This window comes from Neolamprologus multifasciatus, chromosome 1, assembly GCF_963576455.1.
Source record: "Neolamprologus multifasciatus chromosome 1, fNeoMul1.2, whole genome shotgun sequence".
Lineage (NCBI taxonomy): Eukaryota > Metazoa > Chordata > Actinopteri > Cichliformes > Cichlidae > Neolamprologus > Neolamprologus multifasciatus.
Window position 1 is genome coordinate 37,909,608 of NC_140439.1, and position 24,214 is coordinate 37,933,821.

At 43.8% G+C, this 24,214-nt stretch overlaps 2 protein-coding genes and 1 long non-coding RNA gene across 8 annotated transcripts in view; all 3 read right to left on the reverse strand.

Moving 5' to 3' along the window:
* kifc3 (kinesin family member C3) overlaps positions 1–1,742 on the reverse strand; it is a 42,026-nt gene extending 40,284 nt beyond the window's left edge. The window contains exon 1 of the transcript XR_014874819.1: positions 1,446–1,742. The gene's annotated coding sequence lies outside the window, so the exon portion shown is untranslated. The remainder of the gene's footprint in view (positions 1–1,445) is intronic.
* Positions 1,743–10,236: 8,494 nt separating this feature from the next.
* cngb1a (cyclic nucleotide gated channel subunit beta 1a) overlaps positions 10,237–24,214 on the reverse strand; it is a 42,378-nt gene continuing 28,400 nt past the window's right edge. For 5 of the 6 annotated variants that reach the window (XM_085164423.1, XM_085164416.1, XM_085164426.1 and 2 more), the window contains 14 exons: positions 23,829–24,059; positions 22,716–22,924; positions 22,577–22,627; positions 21,889–21,975; positions 21,745–21,809; positions 17,842–17,964; positions 16,612–16,753; positions 16,358–16,517; positions 16,163–16,260; positions 16,002–16,085; positions 15,810–15,928; positions 15,332–15,478; positions 14,247–14,439; positions 10,237–11,937 (listed from right to left, as the gene is read on the reverse strand). In XM_085164423.1, the coding sequence (XP_085020549.1) occupies positions 11,689–11,937; positions 14,247–14,439; positions 15,332–15,478; positions 15,810–15,928; positions 16,002–16,085; positions 16,163–16,260; positions 16,358–16,517; positions 16,612–16,753; positions 17,842–17,964; positions 21,745–21,809; positions 21,889–21,975; positions 22,577–22,627; positions 22,716–22,924; positions 23,829–24,059 (1,958 nt within the window). In that variant the 3' untranslated portion in view covers positions 10,237–11,688. The remainder of the gene's footprint in view (positions 11,938–14,246; positions 14,440–15,331; positions 15,479–15,809; positions 15,929–16,001; positions 16,086–16,162; positions 16,261–16,357; positions 16,518–16,611; positions 16,754–17,841; positions 17,965–21,744; positions 21,810–21,888; positions 21,976–22,576; positions 22,628–22,715; positions 22,925–23,828; positions 24,060–24,214) is intronic. The other variant, XM_085164406.1, reaches the window with a different exon arrangement.
* LOC146526243 (uncharacterized) lies at positions 12,060–14,240 on the reverse strand. Its single transcript, XR_014874864.1, has 2 exons — positions 12,900–14,240; positions 12,060–12,849 (listed from the first exon to the last, which is right to left on the reverse strand). It is a non-coding gene; the product is annotated as an uncharacterized LOC146526243 (long non-coding RNA).

A 24,214-nucleotide genomic window follows, 5' to 3' on the forward strand; every position in this document is an offset into this window, starting at 1 on the left:
ACCAGGAAGCAAGACCAACACGCTGCAGCAACTCCTGCAACCACGGCAACCAAAGCAACAACAGCAACGACCACAGAGTGGTAACAGTCAGCTGACTCGGCGTTTACAGGTGCTCAGATGTGAAAACGTGACACCTGTGAACGTCAATGATGAAGATCCAGAACATTTTTCATTGATGCGTCTCAGCAAAAACGATAATCGATCATTTTTAACAGAAGTCAGAAGACTCATAGATCAGCATCCCACCCCAGGCTGACCTGATGGTCCTAAACGTGAGGTTGTAGGTCTCCTGTTCTCCTCAGAAGTTCTTTAAACGCGTCACTATATTTAAAAATGTATTAAAGATGGATGTTGTTCTGACTTATGACCGTTTTGCTCGTTCTTGCTCCAGTTATTGATGGATATCAGATAAAAGAAGGCAAATTTATCCCCTCTGTCTATAAACTGGCTTAAATGTGACTGTTTCTGCTGCTGCTGTTTAAATGACACTTTCAGGCTGTTCCTCCTGCGCTCTGCAGAGCTGCTGCTCAAGGACACCAAACCACAGCAACGATAAACCAAATATTCATTTTTATTTTTCTGCTTGATTATCGTTTAGATCAAGTTTGAAAATAAGTTTAAGATCTTTGGAGGAGAAAATGCAGATATTTGTTCTCCTGCATCTCTCCCTCTTCAGTGTTTGTACACTCACAGACTGAACCTGCGATCTGCTGATCAAAGCTAACAGGGCAGACGATTAATCGATTAATCGATGAGGTGGACACGTCTGTGTCGTTTCCACGAGCATGCATCTGCTGCCACTCTGAGAATAAACTCTAAAAACAAACCGGACACGAAGCAGAAGTTTTCTGTGACGTGGACAAAGTGTCCGAGAACACGTGCGTGCAAATATTTCACTTTTCTGACTTTTTACTGAAACTCCGACGAGCTGAAAACTTGTTTCCCAGCAGTAAAGCAGAGATCTGCTGCTTTCTGCTGCTGTGAGGTGAAGAAGCTGCTGCTGAGAGAAACTTTGATCTGCTGATGGTGAAGCTGAGCTCTGAGCACTTTCAGTAAATGATCAGCGGGATTGCGTAAACGCAGGTTTCGGACCCCTGTGCTGCAGGTCAAACTGAACCCCTGCCATCGATCAGGGTATGAACTAATGGAGCGGTATTGACAGCCGGCGGGCCTGTCGTCATCATCACCATGGAAACTAACACGTGGAGAGCTGGCCAGGTGAGGCCGCGGGGCTTTTGTCCGCGTAAAAACCGCTGAGAAAGAAAAGAGCTTTGAAGCGGTGGAAGCTGCTGGACGGCCGGATGAAAAGAGGCAGAGAGCCGCGGGGAGGCGGGCCGAGCCGGGCCAGACCCGGGTCATGTGAAGGACAGCACCCAGAACCCAGACTCTGAACAGCTGACAGCCCGACGGAAGGAAAAGTTTAGAGGAAGCAGACTTCTCCTTACCTCCCGGTCCCGAGCAGCGCCTCCTCTCCCTCCTTCTCCTCCTCCTCCTCCTCCTCCTCTCCTCCCGCTCCTTCCTCGCAGTGAAGTCCTCTGCAGACTCGGGAGACTCTCCAGCAACCAGACGCGGATTCAAAGTGAAACCTGCGGATCTCCGAGGCCCCGAATCCGTGTGCGCCTCCTGCCCTGCGCCGCTGGAAACTCCGGACTGCCTGCTTGACGCTGCTGCCTTCACGGACTGTGGGATATGCGGTGACTCTGTGGTTGCGTGTGTGTTTGAGCGCGCATGGGCGGAGTGGAAAAAACATGGCATTTTTATAGACGGAGGGCGGGTCTGACTGTGAGACTGTCAGTGAAAAACATCAGGCTCTGGCACACATGCGTCCTCAGCTCAGATGAGCTTTAAAATTTAGATTTTTCTTTATTTCATGATTATTCTTTTTGGCCTCTCAGCTGAGGTTCAGTGAGTTCACTGTGAGGGTGATGTTTGACACAGCTGAGAGGTTTTCTAAAACATCAGCATGTGTCAGTGTGTATCACTGCAAAGAGTCAAACAGGTGACAACATGTCAGTAATCTGACTGATATCTTTACAGACAGTACAAAGTGTGTCACGTTGACCCGCTGCAGCTGAAACTGTTTACATGAAGCTCTCATCTTGGTGTTTTTGGGCAAATGTGACATATTTTTACATAAAACCTGCAAAAAGAGCGCGAGACACGTTTTCACTTCTTCAGACTTGATTGTGAGATAAAACCACAACAATAAGACTTCAGACTTTATATAAATGCATCTATTTATGCTTTATTTGCAGATGCAGGTGAGCGGCACATTAAGGGAAGCATGAAGAAAGGAAGAAATAACAGGTGTTTCCACACAGGTGTGACTTAATCTTTGGACCTCAGTGCCACCCTCCTGAATGCATCACTGTACATGTACACACCAGCACAATGTTTGGACACAGCTTCTCATTGAATGGTTTTTCTTTATTTTTACTTCTCTCTAAAATGTAAACACAAACTGATAACTAACTCTAAATATGTTTCAGATTTCAGTTTCCTGTATGTAGCCGCCCTTTGCTTTGATGGCAGCGCTGCAAACCTCGCCGCCTTCTCTCAGTGAGCTTCATGATGTCGTCACCTGAATGGTTTCACTTCACAGGTGAGCCTGTCAGGGTTCATTTGTGGAGTGCTTAATCTGGTTGTGACCATCAGCCCTACTTGACAACTGTTACAATTCATATTATAACGATTGTGGAACTCACTTCATTATAATTTAAAGAATTGTATAAATTTGCATTGTTTTAAAAAGTGTTACATGCTTAAAACGATAACTGAATATGAAGAATGTGAATGAAATTGGACTTCATTGAAAAAGGATCCATTATAATTTTTTGTTTTGTTTATTTTAATTTTAATTTTTCTCCTTGTTACTATGTGGAGCGGTTATTCTGATTGTAAATGTGTTGTTGGTTTGGGTTAGGACCGGAGATAAATGTTAATGTTAGTTTGTTCCCTGATTTTTGGTGCCCACTTGTAATATAAATTGGATTGTAGATAGGGGGCGGGGTTTAATAAGAATATTTTCTTCTTCCTGCTCCTTTTCACACATGGTTGTAGTGTTTTTGATAGAAAGTGTGGTTGGTTTGTTTGATTTTTTGTACCAAGTGTGAAATAAATAAATAAATGAAATGAAATGAAATGGAAAGAACCAATCAGCTAAGTAAAGAGAAACAACAGCCCATCGTTACTTTAAGAACTGAAGGTCAGTCAGTCCAGAAAACTTTGAATGTGTCCCCAAAAACCATCAAGCACTACGAGGAAACTGGTTCACATGAGGACGTCCCAGGAAGGGAAGACCAGGAGTCAAACTGCTGCTGAGGATAAATAGAATTTAATATATGATTCTAAATGCAAACAAGTCAAATTTAGAAAGTGTTTCTAACTTCTTCACTTGAAACAAAGTGACAGAGTGATCTTCATCCTTCATCTTGGTGAAGGAAACAGATTTAAAGATTTAGGATTGTCATTTAAATCGGGGTCTTCCTGCTTGCTCATTGGAGGATGTTTGAGTTTGGGGGTCTTCTCTGTATTATTAGCATCTTAACCTTACAATATAAAGCACCTTGAGGTGATTGTTGTTGTGATTTGATTATGTGTAAATGAAACTGAACTGGCACTATGTTACCCATTTTAAAAAAGATGCAGGAACCTGCCCGGCAACGGTGCTGCATAGTGCTGCTCCTCTGGCTCAGTGCTGCCATGAGGAGGCCAGGTTTACCTTCGTGCAGAAATCCCCAAATCAATATGAAGGAGAACAGGAGAACGTTCATTCTGAACATCTGGATGTGCTTCCTGTTCATGCAAGTAAACAGAAAGGACCTGAGCTTCATCTTTAAGCCTCGGAGAAAGAAATGCATCGTGTGTGTGAAACAAGCAGCTGGTCCTCAGACTGTCACCACAGCAGAAACCTGTCATTAGGTGAGCGCACAGTTATCCACGAGGCAGAGCGAGCAGCAAACTGACCCACGTGTTCTCTGGATCCAGCAGCAGTTTATCTAACAGCCCAAACAGCAGCGTGACGCCTCCTGAATATATTTTTATCAGACTAACCTTTAAAATGTTGTCAGCGGCTATTTCAGTCGCTGCTTTGTGTAAAAATCTTTCAGCATCTGTCAGCAGGCACATCTGTTGCTGAGCTGCAGGTTTCAAGATTCACAGAAAAACTGATGAACACATGAAAATGCTCTCCAATGCACCTCCCACCAGTTTCATCCAGTAACTGGGAGCCTCCCAGTCTGTTCTGCTGCTGCTGCATTTCATTTTACTGGTGGTGGAAGTTTCATCATATCCCACAGACGTCTGTGTGGCTTCAGACTTTTTGGTGATTTTCCACCTCAGGCTTCGTGGAAAAAGACGGCGACGTGGAGGCTGGAGGCCTGTGGGTCTGTTATAGGGCCGAGTCTCAAACACTGCAGCCAATCAGGACGAGCGAGGATGACCCGCAGGTCTCTGCTGTGAGAAAAATCCCATATTCTCCGAGGTTATGAAACCATTACTCAGTCAGAGCTGAACATGTGAAGCGCATGTGTTTGGGCTGAGAGTCATTTCCACTTCCTGTCCTCGTCTCCTCACTGATATCCATCAGGAAGCTTCAAAAATCACTTAGAAATAGTTGCAGCGATCCAGCAAGAAGTCTGGAATCTAAAATCGTCTTATTTTAATCAAAGCACAATTAAACCTTTGAACTAACTCAGAGTTTTCTGTCTAAAGAAGCCAAAGACTTCACACAACACCCACGTTTAAAGGAAGCTTTTTATGTTTGTATTGTTCATTTGTTCACTTTGGTTTGAGGACGTGCAGGTTTGTTTGTTTCAGTTTCATTTTTGAGTTTCAGCTTCTTCACGTTTGATCAAACTAACAGAAACTAAAACTGACATGTTAGATTTTGGTAAATGGCCTGTATTTGTACAGCGCTTTACTAGTCCCTAAGGACCCCAAAGCGCTTTACACATCCAGTCATCCACACACTGGTGATGGCAGCTACATTGTAGCCACAGCCACCCTGGGGCGCACTGACAGAGGCGAGGCTGCCGGATACTGGCGCCACCGGGCCCTCTGACCACCACCAGTAGGCAACGGGTGAAGTGTCTTGCCCAAGGACACAACGACCAAGACTGTCCAAGCCGGGGCTCGAACCGGCAACCTTCTGATTACAAGGCGAACTCCCAACTCTTGAGCCACAATCGCCCATTTTACTTAAAATAAATAATACTTTATTTTATTTAAGTATAGTTTATATTCTATTTCTACTAAGAAAGTAGTTTTTTCACATCTGGTTTTAGTTTTTAGTTTAGTTTCAGTTAAGAGAGTTTATGTTTACCCATGGACCCTGAAGGCAGCACCTCCTACGCTCACACAAACACGTGAAACACATCAAGGCCTCAAACAGTGAAGCAGTTAAAGACAGCAGCTGAAGGGTTTCATAGTTTTTCCATCAGTGCTGAAAACAAGGAAACGCAGAGCTCGTTAATCGACTCGAGATCACAAACCGAAACCCCCCCAAATACCTTCCTGTTTTCTAAAACAACAGTTTGCATCCATGCAGTGTTTATAAGAGACACACAGCCTCTGAGTGACGACCTGCATTGTTTGCAACGGCCAGCAGGGGGCTACAATAACACAGAGAAAACCTCAACAATCACACAACCCCTCTATGAGCAAGCACATGGCCACAGTGGGGAGCAAAAACTCCCCTTTAACAGGAAGAAACCTGGTAATCATGGTTGAGTGACAGAGTGCGAGCTTTAAAGGACCGACACCTGGAAGCAAAGTCCATGCTGATATTAAGCAGTCAGACTTGGTGTCACACGTTTCATTTCCAGGCTTTGTAATGACCATTTTCAGAGGAATGCTTTTGTTTGCTTAAACCTCTTAATCCCAATCTATGAATCATTCAAGCATAAAAAGGCTCCTAACTGAAGGGATGAATCGGTGTGTCGACACGTAACAAGCTAGCAAAGAACCTGTTTGAGCTTCAGGCTCTTTGTTACGAGCTGCCTGTCACAGAAACACATCACTGACGGCTAATAAGTTTCTTAATTATTTTGTGGACAAGGTTGCTAGTTTGAGACCTCCGACTCTACCTATTGCTGACCCAGCCATGCATGGTGTTTTGGAAATGACAGTCTTCATTACAAAGCTTTCGTCGTTATGAATTAGCATACATGTTTTTATTGAACATTTGAAGAACTAGCAAAAAAAAACAAACAAACAGAAACTCTTGTAGAGGACATAAAGTCAGAGATAGAAAAAACAAGGAGCAGGTGCATCTAGTGCAGGTAGAGCTGCTGCAAAAACCCACAGAGCTCAGCAGCCAGCGCAACAAATTCTGGATCCTTTGCTTTTAGTAGTGATGTGCGGATCGATCCTGAAATATCGATTCCTCCGATACCAATCATTTATGTTCTAGAATCGATTCTCACATTAAAATATCGATATTTTAGTAATTTAGAGTAAATTTGTAGTTTATCATTAACAGGAACACAGTGGAAAGAAACTATAACATTCGGATTGTCTACATTCAAAGGAACTACTTCCTCTTCCGCCTTTCATAGTCATGTGCGAAATACGGCTGTATAAATGTCTCGCAGCCCCTTGGCCAGTGTTGCCAATTTAGCGAGTTTTCAGACCCCCTAGCGATTTTTTTTAGAGAAAAAGTCGCTAAAAAAAGACGTGAAAGACATTACAAAAAACAATAATTGCTAAAAGAAATTTAATTTGTAGTTCTAAATAAATTCTAAATGCATTTAGGACGTTTTTTGCTCACTTTATGTCTCGTGCACGATGTTATTTCTCTCTCCAACAACGTAGGTTACAATTACATTAGCATAACCAATTATGCAAATTAGGTGATGACGTCATTTAGCGACTTCTAGCGACTTTTAGGACAACCAATAGCGATTTTCCTTACAGAGGAGTTGGCAACACTGCCCTTGGCGTGCGCACTCACAACAATAGCTGAGCGTAATTGGAGTCATGTGCGGACATATTTTACCTCCACAAACAGCTGAGACGTGGTTTGCGATACATGTGGCAAAAAAGTGCTCCAAGAGTGTGGTGTTGTGGCCATACTAGGGAGACATTCAAAAGGGCTGTTGGGGAGGGGATAAATACATTTTACAGGGTTTATTTATCGGATAAAATACGTTAATTCAGAGGCTGCTTCCACCTGAGGACCCGGCCTTCGCGGTCTAAAGAAAGCCGGGTAGTACGTCACGAGCTCTCTGAAACTACCGTCTGCTCCTTGCTATCTAAAATATAACCGGGCACTGACGTAAACTCTCGACCGTCTCACACTTCTGTTTAATCAGTTTTCTGTTTGACGTTTATTCAGCTGTGTGAAAACCCCGGAGGAACCCTCCCGAGGGATTAATAAAGTTTAATTTAATTTAATCTAATCTAATAACTTTAATCTCAGCCAAACCGATTTACTCACGAACAAATAAAACACTGAAAAATCCAAACAATAACATTTTTAAGTTATCAATGTGACTTATATGACGATGTGTCGGTATCGGATCGGAAAGAAAATCAGTGGTATCGCACATCACTAGCTTTTAGTTAGCATTAGCAGCACATCCTGCGTCCGATGTGAAAGGACCTTTGTGCTGCGCACTGTGACTCACAGCCATGGTCCCGGGTCAGCCCTGACTTTGTGTTAAACTAATCCTAAAGTAATAATGGTATTTCTAACCACTGATATACCACAACTTTATCCTTTCAACAGCTGCTGAAAGTTAGGCGACCTAACTGCTATCGGATATTTATATAGAGATCCTCCAGCTTCAAACTGTATTACCCTTCAAGGACCCGCAGTTCAAAAAAGCGCCCCTCCGACAGCCGAACCCATCTGTTCTCTGATTGGATTGTTACATTTGTGATTGACATGACATTGACCAATCAGCTTAAAGGAAGAAAAATAGGGTCAAAATTCGTACTTGTAACTTGCAGGGTTTTTTTTTTGGCCAAGTCCACACACAAATTCTTTTTACACATACAAATCCTGATTTACAAGTACAAAATATTTATGACCACATTTTGAGCCCATAGGGGCTTAGACAGTTCAGTCATATCAAATTTTAGACCCATCTCTAAGCTTCCCTTTCTTAGTAAGATTCTGGAAAGGATTGTTTATACTCAGTTGATGGACTACTTGATGACTCTAAATTGTCAGAAATCTTTCAGTCCGGCTTTAAGCCACTCCACAGTACGGAGACAGCCCTCGTAAAAGTTATGAATGACATCCTGATAGCGACAGACCGTGGTAAATATGCAGTGCTGGTCTTGTTGGACATGACCGCTACATTTGACACAGTGGATCACGATTTGCTGATCTCCCGCTTGCAGCACTGTGTGGGAATTTCTGGTTTGGCACTTTTGTGGTTGAAGTCCTATCTCTTGAATAGGACCTTTTGTGTTAAGTTGGGGTCGGCTTCATCCTCTGTGGCCTCCCCAGCTTTGGGGTGTGCCACAGGGATCTATTCTTGGGCCGTTATTGTTTTCATTGTACCTTTTGCCTCTTGGCGCGATTTTCCGGAAACATAAAGTGCCATTCCATCTATACGCAGATGACTGCCAGCTCTATTTACCTTTTTGTTTTTAAGTCACTTAATGCCCGAGCCCCTCCTTACCTGTCTGAGCTCCTCTCTGCCTATGCTCCAGGAAAAACCACAAGGTCTAGCTCAAAACGAATGCTGTCCATCCCACGGACTAACCTCAAATCCCGTGGTGATAGATCCTTCTCTGTGGCAGGTCCCAGACTTTGGAATAGTCTCCCCTTAAATATTAGATCTGCACAAACACTTGAGCAATTTAAATCATTACTAAAGACACATTTCTATGCCCTGGCTTTTAACACACTATGACCCAAGCATTTTGGTCTTATTTGAATTAGTTTAGTTATTGTTTTAATTCTTTTACTGTCCTATTATTGTTTTTTATTGTTATTATTGTATTACATTGTTGCTTTTTAATACCATTTTTATATTGTTAAGCACTTTGTGCAGCATCAGCTGTTTGAAATGTGCTATATAAATAAATTTGACCTTGACCTTTAGTCATTCTGATAGTCTCCCAAGTCGACCTCTGCTTGACTGCCTTACTGATGTCAAAGCATGGGTGGCAAAAAACGTTCAATTTTAATGATCGGAAGACAGAAGAGATTTTATTTGGCCCAGATCGTTCTTCTCATACTCCGGATGTTGATCTTGCAGCTTTGACTTCCCAACTAAAGAGTTCGATCACAAATCTCGGAGTTAAAATTGATTCTGCACTTACCTTTGATGACCACGTAAACGGGGTGGTAAAATCAGCATTTTATCAAGTCAGACGTTTATCAAAGGTTAAGCCCTTTTGTGTTATTCATGCCTTTATTACCTCACGTTTAGATTATTGTAATTCTCTTTTAATAGGGGTTGGGCAGGGCACTTTGTCACGCTTGCAATTAGTGCAAAATGCTGCGGCACGATTTTTAACTGGCAGAAGAAAATTTGATCACATCACTCCGATTTTGGCCTCTCTACACTGGCTTCCTATTAAATTCAGGATCCGTTTTAAAGTCCTTTTATTGGTTTTTAAATCTCTAAATGGTCTGGCACCTGTTTATTTGTCTGACTTGTTGAAGCCCCACATCCCCACTCATTCCCTTCGGTCAGCTGAGCAGTTGCTGCTTTCGGTCCCAAAGTCACGGCTGAAACTTAGAGGAGACCGAGCGTTCCCTGTTGCAGCGCCGATGCTTTGGAATAACCTTCCTCTCCATATTAGACAGGTGACATCAGTGCCAGTTTTTAAGTCTTTGTTAAAAACCTATTTTTATTCCCTGGCTTTTAACTCTGTGGGTAACTGATTCATTTTTTATTTTTATTTTATTGCTATGTCTGGTTTTATTACTATGTGCATATTGGCAGCAGCTTCATTTTCAGCATAACAATGCCGTAAAAGCCCACCTGGTCTATCGGTCATGGGTCGGCCTCCCCAGAGTCGGACCTCAGCGCTCCTGAAGCAGTGTGGGATCATCCTGACAGAGAACAGAAGGAAAGGCAGAAACACCCAAAGAAGAGCTTTGAACATCCTTCAAGAAGCCCTGAGAATAAAGGTGCTACACCAAATATTCGCTTTAAGCTCACCGGAGTCGCGCAAACTCTGATTTTGCCTTTATTTCCATGTGTGTTTGCATGTTTCCCTACAAAATATGAAGAAATTAAATGTGCAGCAATCTTAGCTGAAACACAGACGCTCGTTATAATCATTTTATTTACAAACTGGTTTTTAATTCTTACAGTGACGTCGTTGCTTCAGTACAAATACAACAAAACCTGAATTCTGAGCCAAAGCAGCAGTGTCACACGTTTCTTCTTCTACTCTCGACAATCAGCATTAATCACGAAGCTTCCTGTGCTGCATTGTTTCTGTTTTCCCGCCTTTTTCTCAGTTTCCTGCGCTTCCTGAAGCTTTTCCTGTCCTGTATAAACACTGCAGCAGCTCTGTGGGCAGGAGCTTCTACCCTCAGGCTCTTTACTCTATCAGAAAGCTCAGCAGCGCCCTCCAGCAGCTACAGCTAAAATGACTGTAGGCTTAATTGTATTAAAGCTTGCCTCATGATTTCATTTTTTAATTGCTTATTTTAGATTTTTTATGTGCGGTTTTTGTTATGAACAGAAGCTTGTTTCAGTACATTTTTGACATCATAAATTCAAAATTTCAGGTTCAGTATCCCCAAATTTCGTCTTTTTGGGCAAATTTTTGGGCAAATTTTGGTTCATAAATGGCAGAAAATCTTTTTTTCTTTGATAGAAACAAGCTTCCAGAGTTCAAACAGTGAACCATTTGTTCTAACTATGATATTTTTACTGTGTTATAGGAAAAGCAACATGTTCAGACATTAAAATACATTCTGCACTTTTGTGCGTGCTGATGAAGACCTCATGACTCAGAGGTCCAAACTGACCCGCTAACCCTGAACCGTCATCCTGGTGACCCTGAATGACCTGGAAGCTGCCGGCTAAAATCATTGGATGTCCTCAGAGCTCAGCTGATGTCAGACAGCGTTATCGAGCAGCTCTCGGTGGAAAATCAATCAGCGGCTGTCAGATCTATCACACGCCACAAATACATGTTCAGTCTGTTTTTACATGAAGAAGACACAGCTCACGCCTTTCTTCTTCTTCTTCCGGCTGCTTCCTGTAGTTCCCAACATATGCCTCCAAAATCAGCTGAGGGAGGGCCCCAGAAAGTCAGTGGTTAGGAAGCTGCACGACAGAAACCGGGGATTCTGGGGAAATGAGTTTCTTTAATCATTTCTGTTACAGACACACTCCTCGACCTTGTTTGCGTGGTGAAACAGCGCCCCTCTGGGTTCTAATGGCTGGTACATGTAAGTCAGCTCGTGTGGCCAAAGACGGTACTGCAGCCAGACAGTAAGTTCTCTGAAACTCTGAGACCTGAAAAACCTGAATTAAGGTGGGAGGAAGGAAGAAAAGAAGGAAGTGTTCTTTCCGTCCTTGCTTTATTTCCTGCTTCCTTTCATTTACATCATTCTTCTCCTTCCTTCCTGTCATGTGACAGTTTAGATGAAAATGTGTTTTTCTGTGACAATAAAATCCACCACAGAAGAAGAAGCATGTCCTACACCTGAGAGTGTCCTCCTTTCTCCTTGGAGCAGGTGGAGGGCAGCAGCTTCCTGTCAGCTCACTCCTTTGACGGCTCCTCTTCCTTCTCCTTCGTCTTCTCCTCCTCCTCCCCCCCTCTCTCTTCTGCCTTCATCTCCACGGTGAGAAGCTCCTCCCCTTTGTGCCGCGGCGTCATCCTGATGATGACCGAGCTGTCGGCCGTTTCTGCCACCGTTTCCTCTCCGTCTTCCGGAGGTGGACTCAGGGGTACCGGAGACCGGCGGTGCATTGGAGAAGGGGGCGGGATTGGAGAAATGGAGGGAGGAGCCTGAAGAACAAAGAAGGAAAGGACAGGAAGAAAGATGGAGGACAAAATGACTTTCCTTTGCTGCTGGTCTCTAAGGGCGTCTCCAAAACACACAGGAAAAATCCAAATCCTGAAAAACCCACGATTTATTTTATCTTCCTTTCCATCTTTCCTTTCCAGTCTTTCTTTTTACTTCCTTCATGCTTTTCTTTATTCCTTCTTTCCTTTCCAACTTTCATTCTCCTGTCCTTCCACGCTTCCTTTCTTCCTTCCATCTTTTCTTTCTTCCTACCCACTCTTCTTTTCTTCTTTTTACATCCTTCCTCACTTTCTTCCTTTCTAACTGCTCCTTCCTCCTTTCCTTTATTTCCTCTTTCCTTCTTTCTTTCACAAACATCCTTCCTTCCTCCCTTCTTTCCTTGCTTTCTTTTCTTTCCACCTTTCCTTTCTTTACTTCTTTCTTATTTCCTTTCTTCCTTGCACTGTTACTTCCTTCCTCACCTCCTCCTTGCTTTCTTCCATCATTTCTACTTTTTTTCTAAAATTCCTTACCGCCCCCCACTGTTCCTTCCTTCCCTCCTAGTTTGTGCTGTCACCCAGGTGCTTTGCTCCTCTACAGAACTCCATGGCTAACATTACCTAACGTTAGCTGACATGACCTAGCATTAGCTAACGTTAGCTGACATGAGCTAACATTAGCTAACGTTAGCTGACATTGTCACTACCCGATCCGTACCGGAAACCCAATTGGTACCCCGCATGCGCGAAAGGTGTCTACTTCCGGTCGTAGCGTTTTACGATAGTTATGGGTCAGAGTATCTGTTAAGATGTTAAGAATAATAAGTATATCTTAAAATGTTTGCAATAATGAAGCATTTCAGTACAATGTAGACAAAAACGAAAAATAAAAAGATAGTTACGGATCGGGACTCCCTGATCCTTACTGCGCATTTGCAAAGTCGGACCGTACAAATCGGGTCTACCCGATCCGTACCGTGCATGTGCAGATGTTTTCTTCTTCTTCTGTTCGTTTAATGGCAGTTTACTCCCCAGTGTACGAGGATACTGCCACCTGCTGACCGAGCGAATGAACCCTATTGTAAACTGAATTGGCGTCATTACAAACGTGTGTTAAATTTGATTTAGTGATAGTCGAGTGTGTTTATGCTTGTCTGTGAGGAGAGGATTGACTGGAATAGTGATGATGATGTCCGCTATCACTGTCAGTTGTCAGTAAACACTTAATCTGGCTGCTGAATCTTCACGTGACACATTGCTAAGTCAATATTATTAAGTCTGTAATTAGGTGCCATTCTTCTTATTTTACGGCGCTTTTGTTCAATCGGGGAACGCTCTCTGTTGAGGAGAAAAGCATGAATTTGTTTGTATACGGATTATCCATAGTTTAAATGTCCCGGTAGTCGAAAAGGAGGCAGAGCTGTTGAGAAATGCTAAGAGCTAACTGGCCGCTAACGTGTCATTCAAATATAATGAATGTCGCAATGTTGGCAAAGAGAGGAAGTGACGTAAGATTTGCGCATGCGGGGTACCGATCGGGTTTCCGGTACGGAGCGGGTAGCGACAGACATGAGCTAACATTAGCTAACGTTAGCTGACATGAGCTAACATTATCTAACGTTAGCTTACATGAGCTAACATTAGCTAACGTTAGCTGACATGAGCTAACATTAGCTAACGTTAGCTACCTCTACCTAAGAAACGGAGTCTGCTAATTTGAAAAAACTCTATGTGGGCACAAAAATAAAAGCTGATCCAGGATCTGACAGCACTTAACGTTATCAAGTAAGTTAAGGTCAAGCAGTTTTAATGATTGAGGTGAATGTTTCCCGAAAACAAACGAGCAAATTAGCTTTTATATGAACATTTCTATCAAGGGATGATGTTCTAAATCTGTTTCTTACCAATCAGCACGCATTAGGACATGAATCGTTTCATTTCAGTTTTGACACATTACTGATATTCCTAATATGGCAGTGGATGCAGTAGCCCCTCCCACCTGCTGATCAAACCTTCTGTCCATGAAGAAGACCCAATCAGAATAAAGCTGGTTTAAAGAGGAGGAGTTAAACAGCTCATTTCAGACAAGGGATAACGTGAGGGCCTCCACAACAGTGCAGCATCAGATGAAGGTGGCTTATTATAAACTGTGAATCATTCAAAGCTGCTCTGGTGGAGTCACTGAATAAAGCACTGAAAAGAACCTTTCAGTCTCCTCACTTTATCTATCTATCTATCCTTTTCCTTCCTTCCTTCCTTCCTTCCTTCCTTCCCTGCAGCTGCACAGAGGTGATGTGGTGATGCTGGCCTACCTGTGCCTCTCCCGCCTCAGACGGTCTGTATGCTTTCTTCAGCTTGGCGAAGGTTCCCTCGATGCCTGCCTGCTCCGTCACCTTCAGGGCGGCCTTGAACATTTCTGGCGTGTCCGGTCGTGGCGGGATGACTGTCTTTGCACCTTTACCCTCCTGCTTCTCCTCCGGCTTCTTGTCCTTCGTCAGCATCTTCCTGCACAAAGGCAAACACAGGGCGGCAGTCCAGACAAGCTCAGAAAATGAAAACCTCGCTCCTACATCTCCAAACCTCCACAATCCGACATTCAGCAGCTCCGGCGGCTGCCACGGCTCCGGCCGGTCTGCTTCAGCGCCATGGCCTGACTGAGCAGATAAAGGAAGGTGGGTCACCTCAATGAGCTGACCCGATTCTCAAACACAAACTAGAGCGAGCGCCGTGAGCTGATTAGAGGTGAGTCTAATCCTGTCCTGGACAGAGAGATCAGACAAACAGGAAGGCGAGCTGAGGAAGCAGCAGAAACAATCCGCCTACTATTAACTGATGGTTGTTATTAGCAACTGGGGCTGCTTTACTGACATGCTGGATCCGCCTCCAGCCGCATGGTGACCAGAGTCTGGCTGGTTAAAGTACAAATCTGTGCTCAGGTATTCATCTGTAAACTGTGGTAACATAAGTGTGTCTCTACAGACTCTGCAAGGTCATGAATGCAGTGAATCAGTATTTGTTAATAATAGTTCCAGCTTAGTGTGAGAGTCTTTACTGCTGTTTACAAAACAGAGCTGGTGGGACGCAAACAATAACCTCGTTGTCTCTCCACCCAACAGCCGTGGTTTGGACAACGTGCTGCAGGTTAGCAGGTTCTGTAATAGTTCTCCACCTTATCTTCCCAATAAACCTGACAATATGCTTTAAAAAATGCCAAGAAGGTTTCTTGGGTTTACGATGGCAGCCATAAACCAGAAGGTTCTAGCTGAAGTCTTTGCTGCTGCGAGAGTAAAGATGCTGACTCAAAGACGAGCTAAATGTTGTAATTCGGTGTGAAAGGACTCGGATTTGGATTAAAATAATTAAACTGCGTTCCGCTCTAACAGGGTCTCGGTCTTACTTGGCCTTCTTGCGCAGCAGTTTTTCGGACTCGGGGTAATGCACCAGGATCTCGGCCAGGTCCTTCTTATCCAGGATGAACAAATTGGCAAATCCGTGGGCCTTCACGTTGGCTGTGCGCCGGTTTCCTCCGCCTCCCGCCAGCAGACTGACCAATCAGAGACCACAGAGAGTTTTTTCAAAACATTATTATGATTATTGGTCATGAAAAACTAAACTACCGACATGATTTCACTTTTTGAAAATTTAACACCCTGTTGGGTAAATTTCATTCTCCCTCTGTGGTATGAAAGTTGTCTGTATTTTTATCATTTTAATTTTAATTTTAACAAAACATAATCACAGTATGATGATATATCTATATTTCAGTCTGGCGCGCTGCCCAGCCGCACATCCTGAGAGCGATTGAGCGTCTTTATTTGCAGCCGCCACGTGCAGGTTTTTAATTGTTTAACAGGATGACGGGAAGCAGCTCTGACCTGATCTCTCCAAACACCGAGCCGGCTCTGATGGTGACGAACACCGTCTGCAGGTCGGGACCGCCCACCACCTGAACTTCGCCCTGCTTGATGATGTACATCTCCCTGCCGATCTCCCCCTGAAACACACACACACACTGTGTCACCATCAGCTCAGTAACACCTCTGCCGGCTCGACAGGTGCGTTCTTACCTTTTTACAAACAAAGTCTCCGGGCAGGTACACGACAGACTTGAGCCTCATTAGCATGTCAAACACCATCTGCCTGTCACAGCCCTGAGACACACACACACACATATTTATGCATTCATGTGTAAAAAAAAAAATGTTATTTTTTATTCGCCGTTTCTGACCTGAAACAGGGCGACTTTACTGACGATGGCGTAGTTAACGTCCACGGCGATGTCCGTCCTCATCTTATCGGGAAGCTGGATCAGAAGCTCCTGCTCATCTGCACACGGGACACCACAATGCTCAGTGTTACTTTGAACTCAACACGAGGCGTTCAGGGACCAGGTCTCAGACAGCTTCTCTCAGACCATTCTTACCCAGCATGCCCTGGCTCTCCCAGGTGTAGTCGTACCAGGTCTTGATGCGGTTCTGGACCTCGCGAGGGATGTTGTAGGAGGTCATGTACTTAACCGTGCTGTCCATACAGGCACGGTAGTAGTTCTCCCCAGCAGTCGCCGCTCCAACTACATCCCTCATCTGACACATTGCACCAAAAACCAAAGGGGGCGGAACCACGTTAGGTCATGGATGACCAAAAAGAAGCAGAGCTGTAAATGGTGGTTTTACCGACCTGACCGATCATGATGGAGAAAGCAAAGACGCCAACGAAGTAATTAATAAGTTGGAAGCAGATTTCAAAGACAGTGGTTGGGTCGGGCAGTCCTCCAATGGTGATCAGCGTCTTCACGGCAAAGTAGTAACAGCGGATGTACCTGCAGGAATGAAAACAGTCCATCGATTCATGAAGAGCTTCAGCTTTAAAATTATTTTAAAATTCAAACTTCTACTGGGTTTTGTTTCCTTCAAGGATTTCAGCAAAATGCAACATAAAGCTGACGAATCTGTGAGTGTTAAAATTTAATTATATGGGTAAATTCAATCAATAACCCTACGGAGCCCCACAGGGGACATCGGAGAAAAAAAATTAAGACGGACTTTTGCGAGATCTCACAAAAACTTTTGCGAGCCGCATTCTTCGGAGGCCGCCAGCTTGAAGCCGACCGGGAGGTCGAGGCACGATGTGCCGGGAAAGTGGTGTTCCTCCCGGCTGTAGTAGGTCTCAACCTCCCGTTAGCTTCGAGCTAGTGGGTGTCAGATCTCCGAAAAGGTCGGAGCACTTTTGCAAATATGTGATGTCCTGTAAACCGAGCAGGTATCTGACGTTTACACAACTACATTCACGCCTCAAAATATCTTAAAAGTGTATTTTGTGACCCAGAAAGAGTAATATTACAACTAAGTAGCTGCCGCCATTGTTGGAATTCAACTTTTGCGAGATCTCGCAAAAGTTTTGCGAGATCCCGAGTTTGTTTTGCGAGATCTCGCAAAAGTCCGTCTTAATTTTTTTTCTCCCATGTCCCCTGCGGGGCTCCGTATAACCCAGCCACAGCTGTGAGGCCAAACTAACCGCCACCTGTGGATCAGAGACACAGTATAACACATTTACACCAGAAACGGTAATTTCCTGTCAATTACAGAGTGAATAAAAGGTTTTGTTACAATAAGTCGGTGACCCTGATGTTAGTAGATCTGTCCACTGATGTCTGAGCTACAACTATAACCAAATCTGACACAGTGAAAATGAAGCACGATCACACCGCTGCAGTTTTACAGATGACGTAACTGCCATACGGTCTGTTTGCCCTGTTGAAGAGCAAACAGTTATAGCCACAGTTATGGCTCTTCTATATTCACATTTCCTCTTTCTTCCTCATTCTGACATCCAGAAACAGACAGAATCAGTCTCACATCGTTAACATTGAACCCTTCTTATTGCAAAAATATAAATCTGAATTCTTACGCGTTGCCTTTTCCGTTGTAGACCCACTTGGTGGATCCCAGTCCTTCATAATCAGAGCCCCAGTAGAAGAGGCAGGCGTTGATGTGCAGGGAGTACAGCAGGTACATTGAGGTTCGGATCACCCTGACATACAGCGGCAGAAACAAAAATAACATCAAAAATTCAAGAACAGCAACAAGAAAGAGATCTACTGAAATAAATTATATTTAACCTGGGCATTCCTCAAGGATCCAAACTGGGGCCACTACGAATGCATTTAGGCTTTTTGCAGATGGTGTTTTTGTTGCTCTGGGTAAAAACTGTTTTGGCCTTTTTTGGTGCCTAAATGACAAAACTTTCTCCCATCAAAATAAAACTAAAATGATGATCATTCATATCAGCTGAAATAACTGCACCATGTCCCTGAACCTACTTCTGTCCCTGCTACTGGAAACGTTCATAATTTATTATTCGTTCTAAAGTAAAAGAATAAAATAGTTTTTCTGGGTGTGTATTTTATATTTTTATGCTGTTAGATGTAATATTTTACCATTTTTATGTTGCTATTTTCATATTTTCTATGATCTCTGAGGCAAATATTTCTTACAGGGCAGAGTCAAAAAAACATTTATCCTGATCGGAGAGAAGAAGTTTAACGAGGTTTGTGACATCATCACTTGTCAGTTTGGATGTGTGAAGATTCATATAGATCTAGAGACAAGACTGGAAACCTTCTAGGAACCACCGGTAATCAGAGATGGGCAGTAATCTGATTACTTTTTCAAGTAAAGAGTAAAGTAAGGGATTACTATTGCAAAAACGGTAATTAGATTACCGTTACTTTCCCGTAGGAACGCTGCATTACTGCGTTACTAAAACCGTGATTTTTTGCGAGAATGTCTCATGACAGTGACGTAAGCGAGTGCGACGTTCGTGACAACAGCTGTGTGCAGATCAACAATGGATCATATATCGAGTGCAGAGAGAGTATGAGCGTGCAGCGTTTAAAGCGTGGAAGTACTGACCTTACTTTGAGTTTGATTCCATAAAAAGTGACAAAAACATTAGTGTCCGTAAAACTTCTTTTTACAGCGAAAAAAAACCCCTAAACTTCCAAGCAAGCACCAAGTGCGCAACGACGTAATGGGAAAATCAAAGAAACTCGCGGATTAATAATAATAATAATGGATTGCATTTATATCAGGGCCCCTCAAAGCGCTTTACAATGCCACTATTCATTCACACACTGGTGGAGGCAGCTACAGTTGTAGCCACAGCTGCTCTGCGGCAGACTGACAGAAGCGAGGCTGCCATATCGCGCCATCGGCCCCTCTGGCCATCACCAGTAGGCGTTAGGTGAAGTGTCTCACCCAAGGACACAACGACCGAGACTGTCTGAGCCGGGGCTCGAACCGGCAACCTTCCGATTACAAGACAAACACACAACTCTTGAGCCACGATCGCCCCCCGGATTCTTCAACTGACCGCTGCACACCTGCACCAGGGTAAACCTCCGCCTACCCCACTCCTGCTTTACAGGTGAAAATAGAGCAACAGGACCGCTGAGTCTTTGACTTTATTTATTTTCTGCTGTGTTTTACTTACTTACTTTGAAAGTAAACACAAAAAATATTTTATTTTATGTGCTGGAATGTGCAGAAAATAGGTTTAAATATTAAACTAATTTCTTCCAGTCAGAGAATGTTGCAGATAATTTAATGTTTGCTTGATGCATAAAGTTAAAAGATTAAAACTAATAAAACAAGTTTTAAAAAGAGACTTTTCCATTTGATTACATTTTGTATGATGATTATTAGGGATGGGTACCGGTATCCGGTGCCATGATGGCACCGGTTCTGACATAAACGGTAGTAACCAGACCGAAAAGCAGCGCACATTTCGGTGCTTTATTTCGGTGCTTTTTTTCCTCAGCTGTGATACACTTTCTTCTTCCTTACATTTGTATTGGCGGTTGGCAAACAACTGAAAGGTGCATTACCGCCACCAACTGGTATGGAATGATACACTTTAGATTCTAGCCAATCATTTTACGTTTCCGAGGATAGTAGGCGGGTCCAGGTACGTACGTTCTTTTAGAGCAGAGCTACAGATTAAAAATGCCCAAGGCGAAGCGGTCAAAAGTCTGGCTGTACTTCACAGCAAAAGATGCAAACTCAGCAGCTGCAACAAGTGCTTTAAGGTGATGCTGTCAAAGGAGGTAACACCTCAAATCTGATGAAACACCTGGCGACGCATAGTGTTTTTTTTTTAAAGCCGAGAAATGCGCCGTATTTGATAGCTTGCTGCGAGACCTCACACCGAGCACATCTACTGTGGGTGTGGTGCCTGTTATCGGACCCGGAGTTAGCAACATCCCCCAAAAACCCGAAGAGGAGAGTCCTGGCCCCTAGCCCTGCCAGTGTAGCAGAAATGATGAGGATGATGATGCAGCAGCAGCCGTTCTTCTCTGCGTGAGTAGCTTCATGTTGTTCGTGTGTAATTTACGTTGAGTAGGCTAACCACGTTATTACATTAATGCATGTAAGGTGAACAGCAAACACCATCATAGCTACATGCGGCTGTCTTCTTGTTTGATGTCAGATACTCCCTTCACCCTGGACAAAAAGGCTAAAATGACCAAAGAAAAAGTGGAAAACAGCTAAACATGAGAGGTTTTTGGACAAAGTTTGTGTTTTTTTCCATTGTTTAAGCTGCTTCCAGCCAAGAATGATACCATATATGCCCCATAGCTGCAGAAAAGGCTAACATTGTTATCTTTTTACAAAAAAACAGCTGAACATGAGAGGTTTTTGGACCACTTTTGTGTTTTCCATTCTTTAAGCACCGGTTTGAGCACCGTTTAAGCACCGGCACGTTTCAAAAGTACCGGTTTGGCACTGGTATCAGATAAAACCTAAACGATACCCATCCCTAATGATTATGCAGAAAAAGTAGAATTGGGCTGAAAGATCTATCGCTTTATCACCTATTCAGGTTGTAAATCGTGTTTTAAAAAAGTAACCAAGTAACTAATTACTTTTGAAAATAAGTAATCAGTAAAGTAACGGGATTACTTTTGGGGGGAAGTAATCAGTAATTAGTTACTGATTACTTTTTTCAAGTAACTTGACCAACACTGCTGGTAATGAATATAGAATGTGTTTCCCTGACTGGTTTGTGAATAGTTCCTGGTGTTTCCTGGTTATTGCTCACAGTAGGACTGCATGTGTCTGATTGTACACATCTTGGCATTATGGGCTTGGAGGCAAACGTTCTCCATTTCGTGCACTTTTTCAAGTTTCACTGCAGCTAAGTATTCAGTTAGTGTTTGCAGAAAATTCAGAGTCTTGCATCAAATAACAGACGACCACAACAATCCTATGGATGGTTTTGGTGCATCGCACTCTTTGGGACTGATGACATCCAGCAACAGCCAGCAACCGCTCACCAGCCAGTCAGGGAATATGCTTTCGGTAACGACCAAAGGCTGCTGAATGGACTGCAAGCCTGTGTGACCGAGACCTAAACGACTGATAAACCTGCTGAAGGTAAACGGGACAAACTACACCCTCAGCAATGGAGTGAAACACTTCCAGGGTGACCATCGTGCCTGTTACGTGGAGAAATTGAGGGCTTATGTTTACTTACTGCCTCCGGGCTTGTTTGATGCTGTGATGACGATTTCATTATGTCATCAACAACGCCTCAAATTATACGGGACAAGATCTGAAGACCTACAAATTTTGGGTGCGTCTTGGTATTTTGTGCCAGGATGGGTTCAAACATCAAACACAGGAACAGGTGGACACCGGTCACTGCTCAGGTCTTTAAAACATTTTTTTACATTTTCACCTTCACACCTCTAACCTGAACAGTGATCCTGAGTGATGTTATGTCCAGGACAAACAGTGGAGACCTTCTCACCTGTAGATGTACGCTTTCTTCATCACAGATTCCATTCTGTCGTTGAACTCAGAGAAAACCATGTACTGAGAGAGGAAAACAGAGGTCAGCTGTTCATCCCGACCACAAAGATCAGCTGTGAACAAAGCAGAAAAACCTTCTGACCTTCAGCAGGCGAGGGAACCTCAGCAGAGAGTTGACTCCAGTGAAATAGTAAAATACCTCCAAAGGAAACAGGCTGATGATATCCATCTGCAAAGCACACAGCAAACACTCACCAGGGGGGAACCAAAGGGTTAAAGAAGTTCTAGAGATCTGAATCAATCCGTACTTTATATTCAGAGAACCTGAATATAAAGAGACCCCCACTGTAATGTGACCATGATTCACAAAATAAAGATCAAGTTTAATGTACTAATATTTAAAACTAGAGACTGAGACTATAAACTGTGTTTACTGAGGTCAGACTTGACATTCGCCCCCTGCTGGACGTTAGAAAGAATGCAGGCTTCCACAGAGAGTTATGGTTTTTATATACAACAGCAGATCCTAAACTTCAGATGAATGCAGCAGTTTTAGAAATACGAAAATCTTTTCTATCCCAGCCGAAGCTTTAGTGACAGCTATGTTCTCATTTTAGTTTTTCCTGCTATTTGAAAAAAAGAGAGAAGGTCACAAAGGGAGAATAACGTTTGTTATTTTAAGTGATTTGTTTTTTTAAAAAGGGAATATTAAAATGTAAACTAAATTAAAACACAATTTTTTTAAATTATTCATCGTATTTTCTAACTTCCTGTGGCCCGCTTGCAGTACCTTCACCATCCACCAGGTGGCCCTGGCCCAAAGTTCTCACCTTAAATCTCTCTGTGGTCATGTAGTGCTCCCTCATGTCCTTCTTGTCGCACTGTGGAAAAGAAGTTCCAGATCAAAGGTGTTTGTGAAAGTTTCTGAGACAACATCAAAGTTTTATTTGTCGTTTCATTTCTACTGACCACGATGTCTCCTGCGCGGACGAACTGCAACCTGGGCTGGAAGACGAGGATATCAATGATGTAGATGAGGTCGAAGGTGTAGTCGGCCAGCAGCCACAGGTGGATGTTTTCGGGGGTTTGGTAAGGAAACGCCCAGCGGACGGGGATCAGCCATACGTTCCAGTTCCACGCCGCCACCACGAAGAACAGCCAGATGACGTAGATCAGGTCTATGGGGCAGAAATCCACAGTCAAACGTCTCTCTGACCTTCGTACGTGACGGAAAAAGAAGAACCCATAAAAAAAACCCTGGTAGCAGAGCTGACTGTCATTTAACTTCATGTTCTTACTGCAGCGCCACCTGTTTGTGGTGACCTGAACTTCAGATAACCAAGAACCTGATCTTGGTGCAGCGCACCGTAAATTCGTCCCCCCAGGTGACAGTCTGACCCGGGGGTTGACCTCACCTGACGCGTCATGTTTCATCGCAAACCAGCTCAGAAACTTTTTGGCCACCAGCGTGACCTTTGCTCACCAGATTTCACTTCCTCTGACTTCGTCCACGTCCCAAAAATAAGAATCAAGTTCAATCAAGTCTGCTGCAGCATCGCCCTCTCACTCGTCTGGGACCCTCTGAGCTCCTCACGGATCTATCTCTGAAAAGATGTCAAAGACCGAGCTGCACCTGCTGGAGTTTGAAGATCCAGAGGTGCACGACAAGCTGAAAGGACACCGAAGCAAGGTGCGCACTGCCGTTCAACGGGGAAACAATCTACTTCTATGTCTCTTGGCTCCTCCCTTTAGGGGTCACCACACCAGCTCTGTCACACCAACCCCCTGCAGTCCTCCTTCACTACATCCATGAACCTCCACTGAGGTCTTCCCGGCAGCTCCGTCTGCACATGTCCAAACCATCTGAGCCTCTCTGAGCTGTCCCTCTGATGGACGCTCGCTCCCAATAAACATCTGAACATCTTCAGCTCGCCATCCTGTAAACCTTCCCTTTCACGCTTGCTTCTCTGCTTCTGTCACAAATTACCCCTGAAACTCATCTCCACCCAACTCCAGAAGCTGAAGCAGCGGGTGAATATGGCTGTCCTGAAAAGTGCGGTGATGGAGAACTCGATTTCTCACCGGTGAACGGGTCGATGCTCGAGGGGAAGCGGAAGTCCAGGATGGCTCGGAGCCAGCCAGGCATCGGGGGAAGTTTGGGCAGATTGGGAATTTTGACCTCATATCCCAGAAGCTCAAATTTAAACTCCTTTTCCTCCTCCTTTTCTTCTTCTCCTCCTCCTGCTGCTGCGTCTTTCTTCTCCTCTCCCGGGGGAGGCGGGGGAGGAGGGGGAGGCGGAGCTTTGCTTGGAGCTGTAGGGATCAGAGAGGAAACGCGAGAACGTCATTTTGATGGTTTTACACTGATGCAGCTGAAAATCATTCAGTATTTAATGCAAACCGATTAATCTCATCATTTATTCAAATCCTTCATGCACGGATATTATTAAACTCATACAATCACTGAG